Source organism: Stegodyphus dumicola, chromosome 3, assembly GCF_044657685.1.
Source record: "Stegodyphus dumicola isolate Sdum_Otavi_A_Nest chromosome 3, ASM4465768v1".
NCBI classification, from domain to species: Eukaryota; Metazoa; Arthropoda; class Arachnida; order Araneae; family Eresidae; genus Stegodyphus; species Stegodyphus dumicola.
This window is the reverse complement of record NC_140770.1, coordinates 58,893,086-58,914,986: the sequence shown is the minus strand read 5'-3', so window position 1 is coordinate 58,914,986 and position 21,901 is coordinate 58,893,086. Positions and strand designations below refer to the sequence as shown.

The window sequence follows — 21,901 nt, the reverse complement described above, 5'->3', positions numbered from 1 at the left end:
GTTTTTTAAGCTTGAAAGCTAGTACTAGTATGTTAAAAATGAAAACAAATGAAAATTGTCTGATTTTTAAGATTTCATTTTAGTTTTATGAATGTCCTGCAGATGGTAGCACTGAAAATCCTTTTATAAAAATAAAATTTTAAGGGAACTTTCATTAAGCTGGGTAAGGAGCTTAATAAAAAGGAAAAAAAATATTTCTTATTGCTTTTGTGAAAATCTTCATCTGTTAGTGAACCTTTTGAACTGTTTTTTATCAATACTGTTGGTAGTCAGAATTATTATAATTCTACTAAAAAGTATATTCACATTATTACTAATGGTAAAGTAGAAAAAGTTAATCAAACTCTTATGACTAGATTAAAGTGTAATTTAAATTCTTATCAATATTGTATGTATAAAATTATTCCTCACGTTAGTGAAGAAGGAAGCATGTAACAAAATTTCCATCATCTTACTATGGAAAATTACCATGTGATCAAAAATTGGGCTGTGTATCCACCAAGTGAAGAAGCTAGGAAAATTCTTTCGATAAGGTCTGTAACAAGTAATTTTAAACCTGGTGCTTTACTAATGTATGAGGAAATTCAATATCCTAACACCAGAAAAATCTCCTCCTTTTTCATGCCCCTACAAAATTTTAAAACAATATTCTGAAGTTATTTTTGAAATAAATAAGCCAAATTCTTTTACCAAAAAGGATTCAGAAATCGCCCATTCTACGCCAACCTATTCTACCTGGCTCTGGCGTGGCAGAGCGTTTTCTCGTTCATCCCCGGCCGTCACAAATTTGTGCCAGTGTCTTAAAACATTTTAAAAACTATAACTTTTGGCACAAGATGGCATTGTATGTCCATATGGTTTCAGATACATGCAGATTTTACCTTTTACTCAAAATGAAAGTAGCGTACACGTGGTTTTTTATTATATAAACATAAGGGCAAAGGAATGTTTCCGAGTGGCATGCTTTATGACGGCTCTTTAAGCTATCATATATGTTAAAATTAGCGTTTAAGTATCTTCTTCCTTTACATGAAAATATATAAAAAAGAAATTTAGAAATAATTTTTGGAAGCGATATTTAAATTATTCCAAATTATTCCAAATTTAACTGATGAAATACATTACTAAACTTTTAAATTTATAAAAAAATACAAGAAAAATCCTACAAATGGCAAATGAGTTATTACGAATGCAAGGACTGTAACGTAGTACTGTGTGTAGATCCCCCTGTTCAAATTTTAAATTCATACATAAATTGTGTTTATGAGTTTATAAATTGTGTTTACTCCGAGGCACTAATACATAAATTGTGTTCAAATTTTTCATACGAAAAAAGAATTTTAAGTAGCATATTTAGTTTTCAGATATATAATATTAAAAGTCATTAAATGGTAAGTAAATAGTGAAAATGTGTAAAATATATATTTAAACAAGAAATAACTTAAGTAAATAAAGTATCTATAAAAATATAATATAAAGCATATGCTGTTTAAATACTCCATAGAACATTACTAAACAACGCATTGATATTTCGGTAATTTCAAGGATTTAGGCTTAATAGCAAAATAAATATTTATATATATTGGTAGACATATATTGTCATCCAATAACAGTGCATTTAATTCTCCAAAAATATGTACGATTGCAAAGCAAAATGTCTTTACATATTCTCAGGATGTCCTATTTGAGTCGCAACATATGAGTATGTTGATTCTCAGATGTCCTGAGGACGCTGTAATGTAACATACCGAGGATGTCTTGTTTAATTCGCTATGCTCCTGGATATGTGAGGATGTCCTGAAGATGCTGATTCTCAGACATTCTGAGAACTTCGCTGACTCCAAGAACTTTTCTGACTGTCCTCCCTTTACATTATAAATTAATGTTGTTCATATTTTTTATTGTTTCATTCCCTGGATTGTTCTTTAAAAGCTTTAAATCCATCCTATGGGGATTATTGTTCAAGTAACCAAAACATTTGCATGAAACTCTGAATATAGTTGGTAAACTTAAGTAAAATATGTGGTTAACTGCATGATGAGTATTCGAATATTCAGGAAAAAGTTAACTGTTATTAAAGAGGTGAAACAAATTCTTTCAAAACAAACAAATTACTTGAATTACAAATTTCTTATATGACAGCAGTGAAATAAATTTTGCTTTATTTGATTGTCTAATTATTTGTTCTAGAATAATTATTTTCATATATGGTATGGCTGATAAGCTTCTTAATTTTTTTGTTATGTGTTCATTTTTTGTTTTTGAATGAAACTTATTTTAAGTAAAAAAGAATTGGAATCTGTTGGAAAAACTACTAGTGTTAGACTCTTTCAACGATAAAATCAGAACTCTCGTCTCCTCTAATATTTTATTCTCTAAGCTCTAAAATGTTCCAGGTTTGGTACAGTAAGGAAATTTATTTTGACAGTGTGTAGGTGAATAGTGCTTCAGGATGCTGGTGTTCCCAGATTTTGGTTTAGATTAATTTTTTTTTTTTTAAATTTATTTAGTGGTTACTTTAATAAACTGGAATGAATTGAAATAAATATCAGTGTAAAATTTAATATATAGCTGCTATCAATATGTTTCAATTTCAAAGTATAAACAAAAGAAATTTCTTGCAGGTTTCAACCTCTAAACTTCAGGTAGGAAATAAATATGAATTTTTGCATGTTATTCAAAATGGATTATTATTAGAATTACTTTATAAGTTTATTTAATAATAATTACCTTATAAGTGAAATTTAAAATTTAGTTTAATCTTTATTTTTGTTCTGTTAAAACTGTATTTAAATTTTCTCAAAAAAATGTTCTGGTCCATCGGCTGTTTTCGTATTATACATTTTGCCAGCATGCAATCAGAGTCTAAGACCATGACATATAAACTTTGAATCTTATCAGCATACCATTAAGATAAACTTCTCTAAGAGGTTTTTCATAGGTCTAAGGAACTAAAGCTTTCTTCCCCACAGAACTGGAATACTACTGCTGAAGATACAGCAGCAGGGTTCGTACGGTCCTTAAGAGTCCTTAAGTTTTTGGAATTGATTTTTGGTCCTTAATTTTGGCCAAAATCGGCAGAAGGTCCTTAATTTTAATCAGCTGAAATTTCTGTCTGTTTTATGACTGCCATTCTGAGTGTGAATCAGCATTTCGGAGTAATATTTTTTGGCGATTCACTGACAAATATGGCTATTTTTTGAATGGGTTGATGAGTTATAATTTGTTCCTATTTGTAATATAAATAATGGTGGGATACTCGAATTTCTGAGCAGGAAGTGAAACATAAGCATTTGAAAAGTATTTCATTTTTTGTAATGAACGAGCCCTCAAACAACTTTCCGCTTTTGGGAATGTGAATTCTATTACGGGGTTCTAAATTTGGTGATTATCAACATTTTGGCGATTTTAAGATCGGTTTCTATAGAAAATTTTTAATTCCGAGATCTGGGAATTTTTTGACAATTTTTTTAGAACATTCTAACATTGATAAATTTTATTAAAAAATGGTAACATATTGGGATTATATTTAAGAAATAACATTAAAATAAAGCATTTTTATTTTTCACTGTCATATTATAAAGTTTCATTTTGGCCACATTTTATACAAGTTTTTGAACCTATGCTGAATGCATTGTATCGCATAACGATCTTGGAGCACGAAGTGACATCGATTCTGGTAATCTCCTTAACACAAATAATGAACTAGGAATGAATGGCAAAGTGGATCAAATAGACAGAATAGAACTCAAACCAATTCAAGATTCTCAAGAACACCCTGTTGATGTTGTCCTTGGTAAAAGTCCCTGTTATCTATATTGATGACGAATACACTCAACATCCTTCTTCGAATCATAGCAAGCGTTTCAAAATTTCAAACCTAAGAAAACCATTACTAAAATATTTCTGCTTTAAAAAATTAAAAATAAACAAAGGACTTATAGCATATTATCGAGATCTCAGATAAGTTTACACAATTTCAATTCATATTCGTCAAAAATTCGTTTGCCATGACACCAATCTCATTCACTGACCAGTGACTACCTAAAAATTGGACATTGACTGAGCAATGACTGATTAAGTGACGATCTCATTGACTGACCAGTGACGGACTAAAAATTAAGCATTCACTGAACAGGGACCGAGAAAGGGAAGATCTCCTTGCCTGACCAGTGACTGAATAAAAATTGGACTTTGACTGAAAAATGACTGACTAAGTGACGATCTCCTTGACTGAGCATTGGATTTTGACGGAAAAAATTGCCTTTTTCGATAAGAGAGAGGAAGGATGTTTTCAGTTCAATCGATTTCGCTACAGCTGAAATGCAAACATGCTGAAATGACAAAACAAAGTCATTTTAAAATGCTTTTTTGCAGCTACATTTCAGAACTGTAAAATAAAAATGAAATTATATGTTAACCTGAAATTAAAATGATTATTTGCAGTTAAATGCTATTGCTAAATTACTTTTTCTTGTGTTCTTAAATTAGTTTACTAGTTTACAGACTATATTCAGTTATGATTTACCAATATGCTCTATTTTTAACTATAACTTCTCATTGAATTAAGGGAAGCTGTAGCTATTATTGAAATTTTTCTTAGGCATATTTTCCCTTGCTGTCTGTGCTCTCAATTCGAAGTGACCGTCAGCCACTTCCTTTCTGTTTTTCGTAAGTTATTTGTCGGCATTTCGCATAAAAAATCTCCAGATTATCATTAAAACACGAATAAGGATGTTATTTTTTATTTTAGATTTTTTCTCTCTGTGGTCTGTATGTGAAAACGTACTAGAAATAATAAATGAGAATTTATTGCTTTCTTTTCAAACGAAGTATTTTCAATATGTGTCCCACAGCAATATGCTCTGTCATTAAGATTGCTAATAGTTTTACCCTGTTTGAATCCTCGGCAACGTGCTGGCTGCATGGTTGGCTTCTGCAGTTTCCCTTATCTCAACGTATAGGAGGCAATTTCCCTTAGAACGTTCTCCGCAAAGTCCTCCCTCGCGCCAGGTAGGTAACCATTCTTTTCTTTTACAAAAAACCTGACTTTTACTCAAACAAATCAGTCATGACATGAAGTTTGGAAGAAATGGTTTTAAATAATTTTTATAAAAATGTCTCGATTGGATATATACTGGAAGTTAAAAGTCGTAATGTCTTGAAAATTAAAATAAATTGGAATCAAAGTTTGGTCATGCCCGCATTTGCAGTTGTCGACCTATTTAAAATCTCTGCCTGGCGATTGATACCAAAATTAATTAAATTTTAATATTTTTAAAGTTAGAAGCATATCGCCCCAGGATTGATATCCAACGATATTGATATCCAACGAAATTTCAGTAATTTTATCTAAACTCAGTTCATATCTAGACAGTTATGTCTTTATCTTGTGAAAAGACACTTCTACTTAATTCTTTGACAAGAAAGTCACATAATGTCAGTTCGCGCGGTGTCATAAAACCAAGTGGTAGCTTAACTCCCAACAGCTCATTAAATGATATTCTTAGAATTCCTTAATCCCGGTACAGGAGGATACTGAAAAAAATATATTAGCACATGATAGATCAATTCTACTCTCAAAACAGTAATTTAAGTTCTACAAATAATATCCTACTAAACTCTGTCAGCAATAGAAAATTAAAATCAGCAATAGAAAATTCCTGAAAACATCAAGGTTGATTTTATGCCACTTCTTCTTCAAAATGTTCCACAGTCCATCCAATATTTGGGGATGCCACGTATAAAGAGCTTGTTTTAAACGTGCAAATGCACATTAATCCATAGGAGACACATCAGGAGATTTCGGGGATGTGCATCTAGAAGGTACAGCTTTAATTCCGGTTTCATATCTCATTTTTTCAAACCATAAAGCAGTAGATTTAGAGGTATGAATTGTAGCCTTTACCTGATTGAACTTAATACATTCAAGATCTTTTGGATAAAGAGATGAAATTTCGTCTTAAATATAGGTGTTTAAAGTTTTTTTCTGATTGTAATCCGAATTAGTTTTGATAGTTCCTACTTTCTTTACTTTAAATTTCTCATTATAGAAGAATCCAATAAGAAGAATAAAACCTTTAGAAAAATTGTCCTTGATTTTTCTGAACCAATATACTATGTCTTTTTCTCCTCTTTTTTGGTAGTAAATTAATCTTTTTCTATTGCAATAAAAGACCCCAATAAAAAATAAGATTTAAAAATGCGTGTGTCGTTAACAATTCTTCCAAAAGAGACTATGTGCCCAGTGAGCCCAAATATAAAACTAATCAATTACCACGCAGGAATGATGTGAAGGGGATTATGCGATTAAGAACTATCTTGTGACATAATATCTCTTCCTTGTGACTATAAAATATTTTAAATAAATTTATTAACGCTGTAAGTATTATATTAATCTTATGATAGTTATTTTTAATTTTGAAATCCTTTCTTTCAAATTCTTGTTTTCCACTTCCAACGTCCTACCAGATTGAGTTTTAATTATCGCTTTGCGTGTAAATCAGGTAGAAGGAGTATTTAAGGAAGGCTCAGCTTACTTAAGTAGGAGAGCTCAGGAATCCTTAGTGGCGTGTTTGCCGTCAGGCTACTTCGTTATTAAACCAAGTGCGCTCGGCCGTATTGTACGTGCCTGTTGATAATTGCCGGCTAATTTAATTAAGGCCAACTACGTTAAGTAATTGTGTCTACCTTCGGCTCAGTTTAGTTTAGTATTAGATTAGTTTCTTATTTTCATATCTTGATTTAAAAGCCAAAATGGAAGCTTTCCTGTAAGCCTGAGAAGGGGCCATCTGCTAGCATTTTCTTTGAGTCTTTGAACCTTTAATAAAATATACTGACACTGTTTAGCGAAATCCGTGTCATATAAGAATATATCAAACGCTTCCGAATATAATTTATGAAAAAAAAGTCATTTATAACTGGCATCACAATTAATTACTTTATGAATATTAACACAAATAGGACAATTTAACATGTGACGCCATCTATTAATGACTTTTAAAACAATTTTAACTGATTAAAAAAGAATATATCATTTAACTAAATTTTATTGCAAACTTGATTTATAACTTTACCAAACCAAAGCTGAGGTATTATTTATATAACTGTATTTCTGACAAATTTAATGTATAGTTATTCCTTAAATAACTGCCTCTACGGCATGCAGTACTTCAGCTTAGTAATTTTACCGTAGCCTTTGTGTTGATAACCATATTTGACTAAAAGGATCTAAACTACACCGCGTTTACTTTCAAAATAAATCTAGATGTGCTTGACCGGATTAATGCTTATGCAAAGCAACTAATGTCTTTACAGAACAATTGTAAAAATTTTAGCAACACTTTTGCGCGTTGCTGCGAATAATACAAATAGAAAATAACAAATGTAATACTTTTAACTAAATTAATTAAATTTTTACTTTAAACTAATGTAATACTTTTAACTTAAAATCCGCCGTTGATCAAAAGTACATTTCTTTTATTTCTAATGTTACAAAGTTTATTCAAAGAGATAAAAATTTTGTGTCACTAGGATTTATGAGAAATGACATTAAATAATAATTAAGAAAGCAAAATGTTGAAATTATATTAAAAAAATCAGCACAAATATATATATATATATATATATATATATTTTTTTTTTTTTTTAATCCACAGCTTTCTTCTTGAATTTTTCTCCTTCATGTTTGCAATATTTGTTTATAATGTATGCAAAAGTATTCTTAAACCTTCCAAAAATGGTCGATAGGCGGTGAACGGATTTGAAAATGCCTGCGTTGTCAACAGATATCTATGTTGAAAATAAATATTTTATTAAATAATTAATTTTATGCACTCCATGATGTGAATGTAAAGAATGAAACGTCTGTGCGTGTGTCCAAATTTTAGTCACATTTAGTGATGCATATGTTAAAGCAAGAAAATAGAATTTTTAATCGAATTTTAATTGTTGTTGATGATTTCTTCACTAAAAAGCGGAAAACTTAGGACGGCTGTCTGTCTAAAAGACATGTCATTGGGGTTTTTGTTGAAGCAGGAGACGTGAAAAATGAGTAATGCCCTTGCAGGGCCCAAATCCTGAACCTCTCGAATACGAGTCACACATGTTTCCAATTATAGTATAATGTATTTCTCCCGCCTTCTTAGAGTGCCTTCGTGATGTAGTGGTCTGCATACTGGGTGCGTATTTCACAGGTCCGTGGTTCGATTCCTGGCCTTCCTCATTTTTCATCTTTCCAGCTTACAAAAAATGCCTAATGTCTCTACAATACCATGAAGGTATACGGAAAGGAGGTGAAAAATACCTTTTAGATGAAAGATCTGTTAAAGCGATCTGTAAAAACGATTACACGTTTACTGTTGGAGTTCATCTAAAAAAATTCTAGGAAAATAAATTAATTTAAAATAAAATTTTATTTTTTGGCAGGATCATTTAATAATAAAAAAGGACAGAACGTAGACGATACTAATGGTAGAAAAAGACAATGGACAATTATGACTTTTTTCTTTTTAATAAAAGTTAATCAGTAATTTATACATAATTAGACTTAACGTAAGAAGTTCAACTATTTAAATCTCACTTTTCTGTAGCCCACCAGCGGCCGAGCGGTAAAGTCGCTGAACACTGGTAGTTCGGTCCGAGGTTCGAATCCCGCGAACGGGCTGGCTGCATGGGTGTTTTCGTGGTTTTCCCCATGTGTAACGTGTATACGAGCCAGTTTCCCTTAGAAAGTCCTCCACGAAGGCATCCCTCCTCTTAGGCAGATAGCCCTCGAGGCTTTGCCATAACCACACACACACACACACACTTTTCTGTATATTCCAATAAAACATATTACATATTTCCATCAGTCTTTAAGCTGCAGACGCTTTAAAAGCAATAGAGGCAGTCCGAAATGAGTTGCATCTCTTTCCAAATATCTAACGTTTTTTCTGATTGTGATATAACACAGGTCTTCTAAGGAAGAACAATACTTCGATTTCCAAATAACGTAATTGAACAGGCTAAATCTTCTGCACCTAAATTCGTGTGGTCGTAAATTCGCACCAAAATTGATGAGTAAATCAACAATTTTCTTGTTTCTAGTTTTGCATGCATAGTATAATAGAGTATGACGAAACTTGTCACAAATGTCGGCATGACTTCCAGAAAACAGAAGTTTTCTAACTAAAATTTCATGTTCAATCTCAATTGCAAAATATAAAGCAGGGTGACCCCAGCGATCAACAGCATTTACATTGCATTGACAATCTATCAGAAACATACACAGATCTAGACGTGAGTGATTTTCAGATATTGGAACAAATTTCAGTGCATCCCATCTAAACCTTACTATAGCAGTACTCAGAGCTGTACTCCCATACACGTCGGCATGGTCAATCTTCGGAAGAAAGTCGGTATTAAAATTTCGCATAATTTAAAATATTTCAATAAGAATGGTTACATAATCGATTCCAAACAATTAATGAGACATGAATTTGCAAAACGTATCTTCATATAAATTTTAAAACTGTAGAAATTCAGTACAAAGGAAATGTCCCGTAAATCCCAACTGTTCAATAAAATACTCAAGGAACATTCTTGTACTCATTATTATGCACATAAAAAATGACAGAAAAGTAAGAATATAGCGAATTTAAAATTTAAATGAATTTAAATGGTATTGTAGATTAGTTCGGGAATTAAATCTTTTATATGTTTGCACATTTTTTAAAATTTTTTTAAAAAATTATTTTGGCTTTTTTTTCTTTATTTTGACTTTAAATTTGCTTTTTTACTTTTATACGTGTTTGTTAAAATTTAAATTTAAATTTGTTTAAATTTATATACATGCATATATACATTTCTGAATCTGGTTCTGGTAGCAGAAAAGCACCGAGGAAATTAGTTTTTTCTATAGAGGGAAATTTGAGTATTTTCTCTTTTTCTACACCTGTTCTCACCAGTGGTGTAAGTAGAACTCTTGGGCCCCTATGCAAAAAATTTTCTTGCCCCCCCCCCAAAAAAAAATACAGTAGTAAAAAAAAAGGAAAGAAAACAGACTGAAAGGTTTTAGATTTAAACGGTCAACCAAAAGGGTTTGTTAAAGTTTTTTACCCTGAGCACGCAGTCTACCAGTCTGCTGTTGTACTCATTCCTGCTAACCTTAGCTTTCGCACCTTTTTTTCCTTTGTATGTGTGTGTTTTTTTAGTTTTATTATTAAGCATCGTTTTCTTCGCAATTACGCCACATACAGTTCAACACCAAAATCACAAAATTCTTTAAAAAGCTGAATAACTGCATATGTTTAGAACTCTAGATGCAGTATTAAGTGTTGGCATACATTTTTATAGTCTTTTCAGTTTTTTTCCAGTTCTTTATATCAGTATCCAATTTTCTTAGTAAGATGGCTCAAAATTTTTTTTTATAATTAAGTTTTTATATACTAAATTTATTTATTAAGTATCACGTTCATATAACATACGCTCTAACTTGCGCCATATAAAACTCAGTTCAACAGCAAAATCACAATATATTTAAAAACAGCATATTTATATTCGCTACATTATTTTTTTTAAAACTAACCGTTCGCACCGGCAAGCCGCATAATATAGTTATCATAAAAAAGAATAATGATTTTAATGAGTCAGCTAATATATATAATTTTTAAATACTGAATACTTCTAATTAAACATGCCATGATTTTAAACACGTTTACTTAAATAAATCATATCAGAAAGTGGTAAAAAATGTTTTTAGGAACTGCGCTTGTTGCTTTTAAAACGCTTAGTTTATTATTCAGTAACCTTCCAGATTAAATATGAAAGTATCTTAGGCTTTTCTGAACGCGTGGAAGACAAAAGAGTTTTACTTCTAGCAGCGGCAACAGATTGCTTTCAAAGAGACGACTTTGTTAATTAAAACTGAAAGATAAATAAATATCTTACATTTGTGCACATGTTTGGGTAAAGGACTACGTTATTCAAAATTTAATGGCTCTAGGTACCGTCGCTTTCTTAAAATGCGAGAAACATACATTCATACATGCAGAATCTTCATTGTTTAATTTCTTTAAAAATATTCGCGGGTGATAATATTTGACGGCAACAGTTTGATGAAGGATATGCCGTTTATAGTGAACCAAAGCAAAGCGTATTATACTGTAAACTGTAAGAATCATTCACGTTTATGAATTTAATTTTAAGTTTGATACTAGGACTGATTTTTGGAGTTGGTTAATGGAAATGCCAGTAACAGATTAAATATATGAACAAAATTAAACTCTCGAAATTATATGTTTTGAAAATTGAGAGCTGCAAATAGTGTACCATAAGTTCTCTTTTATTTTTGAAAAATTCATTCCAAATTAAGTATTATAATCATGCCTAGTTACTTCTTTGATTTATACTTCAAAAATATATCTGTTGATTATTCGATTATAATAACGAAATATATAGAAACAAAATAATACGCAAAATAATTACACAAATATAAAATAATACCACTTTAATAAAAATTATCGTACTTGTTTTCCGGCATCTGGTAATTTAATTCTTGTAATTTTATACCTTGTTACATATTTTGTTCCATTCATATATGCCTATATACATATATATATAATTTAATGATTCCATATTATGTATATAACCAAAAATTGCATCAATAATGTATTTCTCAGTATGAATAACTTAATTCTTGAGAATTTTCTGCAGACTAGTTTGCGTTATTTTAGAAGTCCCGAATCAAAAACAATTAAACAGGGCGTTAGAAAATTAACCACACAGTAGCCACCCTCAATGTATTTGTAATTTGGTAAACAGTCCTTAAACGTGAAAAGATTGAAAGACATTTGAGTTGCGTCTATTTTCTCATATACTCGGATATTCCGTATATATGTAACATAGCATTCGAAATTCAAAACTCAGTATTTGCACTATAAGCTGCCCAGTCGGTATAGTGGTCAGTGAAGATGACTGCGATGCCGAAGGGCCTGTGTTCGAATCCCGGAGAAGGCATGACTGTAACTGTCCGTCCCTTCATAGGATAGGCGATGGTGGCCCACCTATTAGGTGCCTCCATAATAAAGAGACCACCACATCTGGTCTTGTATAGATTAATGGACTGGGTTACATTTGTAATTGTTCACAATCTGCCATTGGGAAAAATGTTTTAGTTCTTATTTGGGCGGTGGGTTACCTTTTTGAGCTATTCAGAAAAATGATTGTAACCTCGACACCAGTTGACATTACATAAAAAAAAAATTACAAACACAAAAAGAATGTATTTAAAAATATGCATATGTGCGTTATAAGGTATTTTCTCCCTCGACTGCGCATGCCTTCCTGGTGTAATTGGACGCTGATGAAAGCGCACATTGATAAAAGCCCAGACAGATAAAAGCCCACACTGATAAAAGCCCACATAGATATAAGTGCACGCTGATAAAAGCCCACACTGACAAAAACCCACACCGATATATATGCTACGTTAAAATTAATATTTTTTCCCTTTTTTCTTCAGCTTCACAAAGCAGGTTCATGAATAAAGATAAAATAAAAATAAATTAAATTAATAAAAATAATTGAACAATAAATTTAAGTAGCAGAACACATTTCATTTTGGGCTCCGGCTGAATTAAAATCCTATATGTATATAGAACAGAGAGTCAATGGAAATAATATAATTAAAAACATATATATGTATGTGTAACTTTGTTTTTATATTTACGCGACAAATGGAAGTGAACCTCGTATAAGTCCGACAAAGGGAGATGAAAGGGAATACTGGCCACACTGCTTCTTTTAATTCTACAAAATTATAAGGAGTATAAAATGTATGTAAATTTTCATCATATACAGAGAATAATTTATGAATAATTTTCACTGCAGAAAATTTTGCAGATAATGAATTAATTATGGAGAATTATAGCCTAACTTTCATTTCAAGGAGAAAAATAAAAGTACCGTATTCTATTATGATTAAGTAAACATTTGTGTGCGCTATCACAAACACTGTTTTAATAGTGAATTAAAAGCAGGGTTTCAAATAATCTAGTTAAATTTTGACAACTTGGATTTTAAATAAATTAATTTCATTCCCACTTGAAATTTCATTTTTAATCATAATAATTATTACTTGTAAAATTTTTCATGAAGTCATAGCTATTTTGGATTTCCTGAAAATGTGTGTTGTTTATAAATGGGCATTCGCTCGTGGGGTTTTCTCTTGCAGCTTTCTAACTGGCCGCTGGCTATTCAGGCGGGGAACCATTGAGTTCCTTTTCTTTTGCCCCAACTGTGTGAAAAAGCAGTTAAAGAGAGGAGAACCTTGCTTAATTGCTTTATCCCCTATCGAGCCTAGGGTGCCAAAGAACGGCCTCAGAAGGGACGGGATGGCAGAAGAGCAATTAAAGGGTGGTCAGGAATAAATTAAAGAGGATTTTAAATGTTTTTTGTTAATTACTAGAAAATAACAATATCTGAAATTCCGCTTGTAACTGAAGTTAACTCTTTCCCTTGCATTTCTTTAGTCTAGTTCTTGAATAACTTTTTATCTAAGGATTTCGTTAGCATTTCAATTATTTTAAAAATTTCAATAACTGGAAAACGAAAGGAATTAAATATTTCTTAACCATTTTTAAAGGGATAATTCACTGTTTTTGCAGTAAAACTGCAGAGTGGAAAAATATGCTAGCTCCTGGTTCGATAGTGTTTCTAACAACTTTTTGATGAACTAATTAAACTTGTTTGTTCTATCGAAGTAAAGCCATTGTTTAAAAGTAAAACTACTGAATTATTTCTAAAAAAGTTAAATTATTACATGTATTAAAATTTACGTAAAAGTAATATTTTTCATTTTAACTTTCATATGGTTGAAAATGTAGCCATATGAAAGTTAGAATGAAAAATAAGAAGCCATATAAAAGTTAAACTATTCGAATAATTTTAATAACGAAGATTTCTGAACTCAAGAACAAGAGAATTTAAGAACCATGAACCATTGTAAGAAAAGTAATCTTGCGCATTAAAAATAATTTTTATTTCAATAAAAAATATTATGTTACTCGATTAACTGTAAACACTTAAAAAACAGTACATTTTAATTTACCGTAATTATTTATATTCAAAAACTTTCAATGAAGCAAATTTATTAAACAGCATTTAAAAATTGGATTTCACTGGAACACTTCTTTTGGGGGTTTTATGCTGTTATTACATGTTGAATATTATTTCACCTAGATTAAGAAAAAGAAACGCGTAACATGTAAAAATTTCTTATTTAGAAAAATTATCAAATTTAAGTCATTTTTTTCACATCGAAATGTATTATTATCCCTATACGAATTCTATATTCTGACAACACAGAAATAGTAGACACATAACTTCTAGGAGATATTTCTTATAAACCTCGTGTGTTGGCGATCAAGTAGAAAAAAATGCTTAATTATGGAGCTACGTTTTGAATATTTTTTTCCCTTATTAAATAAGTTTTTTTTTTTTTTTTTTTTTTTTTTTTTAAATTTGTGTCTTAACTTTTATTTTCAAAAAACGTGCACGAAGTTTTATATAACAAAAGTTAGTATAAGAGAAGTGAGACAAATTAAATTATATGTACATTCAGTCACTATTAAAAACTAATTCTGTCTAAAAGCTGTACATTAAGAAAGCGTCATTCATCCAATTCTTAAGCTTTTCATGTAGGCACAAGGCTCACCAGCGACCAAGTGATAAAAAAGCTGAACACTGGTAGTTCATTCCAGGGTTCAAATCTCGGTGGAAAAGCTTACTGCATGGGCGCTTTCGTGGTTTTCCCCTTGCGTAACATGTATACGAGCGAATTTCCTTTAAAACGTCCTCCACGAAGGCATGCCTTTCCTTGGCTTAGTGCCATTTCGTCCCTTTTCTTTTCATGCCGCGTTCGAAACAGTGTCGTTTGTCCGCGGCCTGTCGATCTTATTCTGTCTTTCCCGTTTCATTCCTTGTTCAAAAAGTCACTTTATGATTAAAAAAAGATATATTCAGACGAAATGACCCTTACTACTTTGACCTGACTTAGCCCTTGAGTTCTAATATTTATTAAACATTTTCTTTAAATAAATTTATTCCGAGTAGAATAATGAATTTCAGACATGTTCAAGAGGCGTGTTTTTGAATCTAATTCCATTTTTGTCATTATAGTGTCCATTGTTTAATTTCACATACTTCTAAAGAAATAGAACCACTGTTCCTCTGCTTTGACAGAAAATCAAAATGTAGCAAGTGTATAACGAAGATGTACATGTTTTACTAAAAATATAGTGAGCCCTCTATAAACGCAACCGTTCACGGTTTTAAAGGATTTTGGTTGTACATATGGTGGTCTTAGAAATATAATATTCACTGGCAATGTTTGTTTATCTTCACAAAAAGTACAGGTCTCTTTCAAAAGGCGACGTCTTAGAAATGTCTTCAACAGATATAATTCACTATAATTACTATTTTCTAATGTGTGTGTGTGATTATGGCAAAGCCTCGAAGACTATCTGCCTAAGGGAAAGAATGCCTTCGTGGAGGGCTTTCTAAGGGAAACTGGCTCGTATACACGTTACACATGGGGAAAACCACGAAAACATCCATGCAGCCAGCCCGTTCGCGGGATTCGAACCTCGAACCGAACTACCAGTGTTCAGCGACTTAACCGCTCGGCCGCTGGTGGGCTTATTTTATAATGGATAATGGAATTAATTTAATCTAATGTCAGCTACAAAGCGGTTATTTACAAAAGGGAGATTTAAAAGCACTGTAACTGTAATTAAGAGCACAGTAATTTTTCTTTCACAATCAGCTGTTAGATAAGATTAGCTGCTTTCTGTTTATTTTTCACGTTATATAACAGATATTCATACGTCTTGAACAAATATACAGCAAATGCAAGACAAATTATTAAAATATTACAATTTGAAACATTAATACTAATTTTCTATTACTATACATAATACTATTAATGAATGATGAATTTATATAATATGTATACTTAGAATCTAAAAACGATGAATTTTGAATCTGATGACTCTATAAATATATATTTATGTAGTTACAAAATTTTATTACATGTTATTATATGCATAGTTCTTTGTAATCTTCACAATCTCTAATAAAATGCTTCATATTTATTACTATATTTTGAGGTGATTGTACTTAAATTTGTAGAGATGTTGACTTCTAAGAGTTGTTCCATCCCCCTCCAAAAAAAATAAATAAATAAAATGAAAATTAAAAACACTATTCCAAATTGCTGTAGTTGAAAGATTAAGAGGTTATATTTGGAATTCATTTTCTGCCAGGGTGTCAGCTGATAGTTTTAATTTATTCAGAAATCTAAAAGAAAATATCTCTAGGAAATCGCCAAATTATAATTGTTACATTCAAAAAAGCTTTCAATGAGAAATATATTTAAACTTAGATAATAAGCTCAGTGTAAAGTAAAGAATAAAATATCTCTTAACCAAGTTTTCATTGTGCTTAACTGTTTTAATATTCCTACACTAAAAAGGAACTAAAAGGAACTAAAGGAAAAACGAAGAAGAAATAAAATAAAATTCAACTGTTTTTAATTAAAAAGTTAATAGTTTTAATAATGAAACAGAATTATATTTAATATCAGCCATATTACCGTAAAAATAGCATGTGAGAAACTCCACAATGATATTTTTCATTTTCACATACACATACAAAAGTTAAATAAGTAAATAAATAATAAAATGAAATTTCAGATTTATCATCGAAACGTTATAGCTAACCACTTAATCAGAGAGTAGAAAGTTTGCTTTCAACATAATAAATTAAATAAACAGACAGACAAATATTTGTCTCAAATATATGTATACAAACAGACATATGTGTGAGACGTTAAAATTCAGATCTGAATAACTCCATTTATTACAATTAATATTATAAATACATGGTATAGTAATAAAAAACCATATGTCCATTTCGATTATGTGCGCTTTTAAATCAGTATGGGCTTTTATCAGCGTGGGCTTATATCAACGTGGGCCTTTATCAGTGCGAGCTTTTATCAATGTGCGCTTTCATCGTTGTGGGTGTTTGTCGCGTGGGCAATTATCATAGTGGGCTTTTTTTTTTTTTTTTTTTTTTTTTTTTTTTTTTGTTGGGTTTTGATGCATTCTTTTAAATATCGTCGATAAAAATTAATAAGACCTCACAACGTTCTGAGTTCATGAACGGTTGTTGGAAGTTTGTAATTAACAATAGTTTGGACTTTGTTAGGTAAATTTCTGTATAAGTTCAAGCCACAATACATTCATACCTTCGTGCAGATTCTCCATTATTGATTTCTTTAAAGCGATAATATTTGGTGACAACAATTTGAAAAGTAAATTACTATGAGTCAATGCAAAATCCATTTCGAGACATTCCATTCGGGACAAAAGTCCGTTTGGGGCTTATTATTATGAAAAGTTTTGTTAAAAGAAGTCAGAATCTCAATCCACTGACAACACCCGATTGATATCTGAAATAACTTAGCATGCATATTAAGCAACTATAGATATACAAATGTATGTGATTGATTTTGTAGGAAACGGTGCAATGCACGCATACATACAATTATTAGATATTTACTCTTGAGGACGTGCAGCACGTGTAACTTTCTTTCTTTTTAATCTGAATTTGCTTCAAGTTGTTTCTAAAATTCGCTTTTAAACATATATTAACATTTTTCTTATTTTAAGCAGATACTTGATTTTTTTCATCAATATTCTCATCATTTTTAATACAACATAGATTGGGGTTACCACATTCTGAGGAAAAGAAGTCAGGGATGCTCCAAACAAAATTTTAACCAGTTTTATCGTTCGGAAAGGAAAATTTTGCCAGAAATTTAATTTCCGAAGGATATGGTTAGAGCACGATAATAATAAATGAAAAGTAGTCATGCATAAACTACCGGCTGCTATCAGAAAGTTATTATTTTGTAAACCTATATTGCAGTAAGAATACAGAGGCTGTTCACACATTTTTTAGACGATATATATTGTATTCACAAAACTAAGGGGACTCATCGGGAGATTTAGTAGGGATATCAGCTAAGAGTATGGCCTTGATACCAGTTTTTTGTTCCATTTCTTTTAGGAAATTTACAGTGGATTTTGTAGTGTGACTGCTAGCTTTGTCCTGATGGAGTCTCACACATGGATGGCACTGTGGGTAAAGCGATGGTATTTCATTCAGAAAAATTGGCGATAAAATCTGTTCCTGATAGTATTTGGAGTTAATCTTGACATTTGTTTTGCACTCTCTTTATTTTTAACTTGCCATTATAAGAAAAACCAGCAACAATCATGAATCCCTTAGGAAAAACTTTCTTTCGATTCTTTGAACCATGTACTTAAATTTTTTCTCCCCTTTTATGATAATAAATGGCTTTTTTTTTGTTACAATCATTTAGATAACCCATGGTTCATCTATTGTTATAAATATTTTCCATTTTTCTTGGGATACGAGTTTCTCATATAGAATTCTGCAGCGTGTCCTGCATTGAACGATATGCTTTGGAAGAAGACGATGCACATTGCGTTTTCTTGCTTTCTTAAGGTTTAAATCAATGTTTATCATTTTGTTTACAGTGGACACCGGGCATTTTAATGATTTTGCAACTGTCCTTTGACTAGGGGGATTTTCTTGTAATATTAAACAACGTACCTTTGCAATAGTCGAAGATGTCCGTTTTTTCTTTGGATACTTGTTTGGAATTTTTGTCCCACTTGTGGCTCCAATTTGAAGCTTTTTTCCTTTATTGTTGATGATATTACCTATCGACGCTTTAGATATCACTAAACAATGACTCTCACATCGTTTTTGGATAACGGAGTATGCATTATTGTCGTCGGAAAGAGCGTCAATGTAACCTTCGAACCACTGCTTTGTTAAATTCGCCATTTTGAATAAAAACAAAACTTTCAAGCCACAGACGATAATTTTGACTTTTAAAAACATAGTACAAATGAAATTACTTCTTTTGCAGCAAACGATTTTTTATTACCGCTTACAAAATCGTCTAAAAAATGTGCGAACAGCCTCTGTACATAGTGATATTAAAATAACAATATGCGATAGTAGCTGAGTCGAACACGTTGCACAGAGCGCCATGAATCCGGCTCATTTACCATATAAAGAAGCCTGAGGGACACCTCACAATCATGAATCTTGATGGCATTTCCCAGGAGGGACATCGGAGGAACAAAGAAAAAGGGGAGCCAGGATTTCGAAAGATCCAACACATGAGCAGTAGATAAGGCTACAATGAGTTGGAGCATAAAATAACAGATATAAGGTGAAATCGCATGTTTGGAAAGTTTTCTAAGTGTGAGAACAATTGCGACGTCCGGTTAGCTTAACAAGAATCTACAGAAAAAAATGGTTCAGATAATAAATGTAAGGGAAAATAAAATGGATAAAATGCTGTTACAAAAATGCAGATACGAAATTGAATAGAGTGAAAAAATAACCAAAGAAATATGGTTTAGCAATTACAATAAAGGAAGGAGAAAATTATGCGAATATTTTTAAAACTTTCAGAAACTAGCGCTAAAACACCTAGTTGGGAAAATACGCGAGCCCAAATAGGGTATTTTTCTCATATGAGGTTTCCTTTGCTTAATTTTTTAAGTTAAGGTTTTGCATTTTCCCACCTTCTACCTGTTTTCGAGTAGTAACCTAGATTGTATTACTTATAATAATTTATACTCCTGTTGATATATATTTCTATTTATTCTTTCCAGATTTAAGTTTTCTTTACCTAGCAACATTATATTCTTTTCAGGTGCTTTTGTTTGTTACTACCATTTCCAGTTTCTTATATTTCATTTACATTTAACGTGTAATTTTAGATTTAATTTATTGCTCATTTATATAGGTAAATTCAATCATGGATCGGTTATCTGGAAAGACAAAACCTAAAGAAGTTGCACCAAATCTGTTAAAATATATGGCAATGGTAAGTACCATTTTTCATAATTTTCCCTCCAACATGACTCAAGTTTTCCTCATAATCAACCTAGCCTCTTATTATTTTCACTGAAGAAATTCTTCCATAATTGGCATATTTAATATTTTATATAATCTGATTATTCCTATTCTTACTTAAAAATAAATTTTATGTGTGAAAATATTTGCTCTCATTTATGAGTCGAAACGAATACAGACAAAATGACAAAACGAGTTTTTTGGAATTATGGATCATCTTTGCCAAACTTACGGATTTCTCTTTGAAATTATGTTACAATTTTTATTTGAATTATGTTCATAACAGCAACTTTGTTTATCAGCAGCAGACAGATTGAACATAAAAAAAAATAATAATATCTCATGTTTTTCAAATGGCAACAGACTAGAATGAAAAGTAAAAGAAGGCGTTAAAGTGAAAGAAATCAAAATCGCATTTCGAGACTAAAATTCCGTTAGGGTTAAAAATCACGACCCCTTCTTACGAATGAATATCGAGTTGAATTATAAATATAACTACATCCAATTGACTTTTCGTCCAGGCAAAACGACTACAGCCCTCACATTAACTTAGACTTGTACCTAATAATAGTCGATTCATTATTTAAAGTAGGTCAAAGCCATGAGGATTATATGCCTGACAGGAGGGATGCCTTCATTTAAAGCTTTCTGAAGCAAATTTGTTCACCATTTTGTTCTTATCATTTCTTCATTTAAAGCCAGTTTGTTTGCCTGGGATCCAACCCAAACTTCCTCGAATTCAGTGGTCTTAATCACTCGGCCAAGAATGAGGTGCACCTGATAATGAAAAGAAAACAATTCTGAAAAAATAATTTTTAGTCTTAATGCATAAATTTTAATACCTAAAATATATTTCATATTTCATTTCTGAGGGGGGAATTTAATTAAATTATTTGTTTTTCTGTTATAATATTTGAGTGACAAACAAAATTTCTGTGGTCCTTCGTGTGAAATGATTCGATAACTTGAAGACAGACAGAAATGGTATTTTTTTAATTGGAACTGTCTGGTATGTTACAGCCCGATTTAAATTATATTTACTTTTCATTCGTTTTTAAAGTACATTAACCATATAAGTTTTTATTTTAATTTAATTATTCCTTTTTTCTTTTTTTTAATAATGCAGGTTAATAAAAGGATTGAGTCCATAGATATGAAAATAGCAGAGTTAGATGAAATATTAGTAAATTATAAAGATCATCTGGAAGAAATGAGAGAGGATCCAGCAAGAGTGAGTTTTTCAACCCTTTTGCAAGTAAAAAGAAATATGTGAAATTGATTCAAGATTATTTAATTATATGATTTTTTTCTTTTGTAGATTTGTATTGAAATCGCAGAGTCGAGTGTACAAAAAAGAAAAAAACTGTAAGTACTTTTTTTCCCCAATTTTCAGATACAATGATCTGTCAACAACCTGTTTTTATATTTCATACTGAATTTTACCTAACAAATGTTTTTATGTTTGCCATTTTTCAATGTAAAAATAAGCTGGATGCATATGTGAGGTTTTGGAGACTACGAAACCTGTCCGGTATTTATATATGGAGTAGATAAAAATGTAAACTATATGTCATAGAGCTGTTTTTATCTCCTCTTAAGTGTGGAAACTCTTATATCATATCATGGAAACTCTTATATCATACTCTTATATCATATCTCCTCTTAAGTGTGGAAACTCTTATATATATATATCCTACTCTTAAGTGTGGAAAATCTTATATCAGACTTTGTATAATTGCAATCTTACTTTTTTTATTTTCAGCCACTTTTCTTATTTACTTTATTTCAAAAAAGAATTACGTTTTTCGTATCTCAAAAGCGCGACTTAAAACATATATTAGATTTATATATAGCATTATTCTAACATAGGCATTTTGACACAAATTCGGACTTT

General features: G+C 31.1%; 1 protein-coding gene across 4 annotated transcripts in view; it reads left to right on the top strand.

Moving 5' to 3' along the window:
• Positions 1-21,901, top strand: part of LOC146998002 (uncharacterized) — a 233,955-nt gene that overhangs the window by 198,320 nt on the left and 13,734 nt on the right. For all 4 annotated transcript variants that reach the window (XM_085812931.1, XM_085812932.1, XM_085812933.1 and 1 more), the window contains 3 exons: positions 19,898-19,978; positions 21,134-21,238; positions 21,326-21,372. In XM_085812931.1, coding sequence (XP_085669057.1) covers positions 19,898-19,978; positions 21,134-21,238; positions 21,326-21,372 — 233 coding nt within the window. The remainder of the gene's footprint in view (positions 1-19,897; positions 19,979-21,133; positions 21,239-21,325; positions 21,373-21,901) is intronic.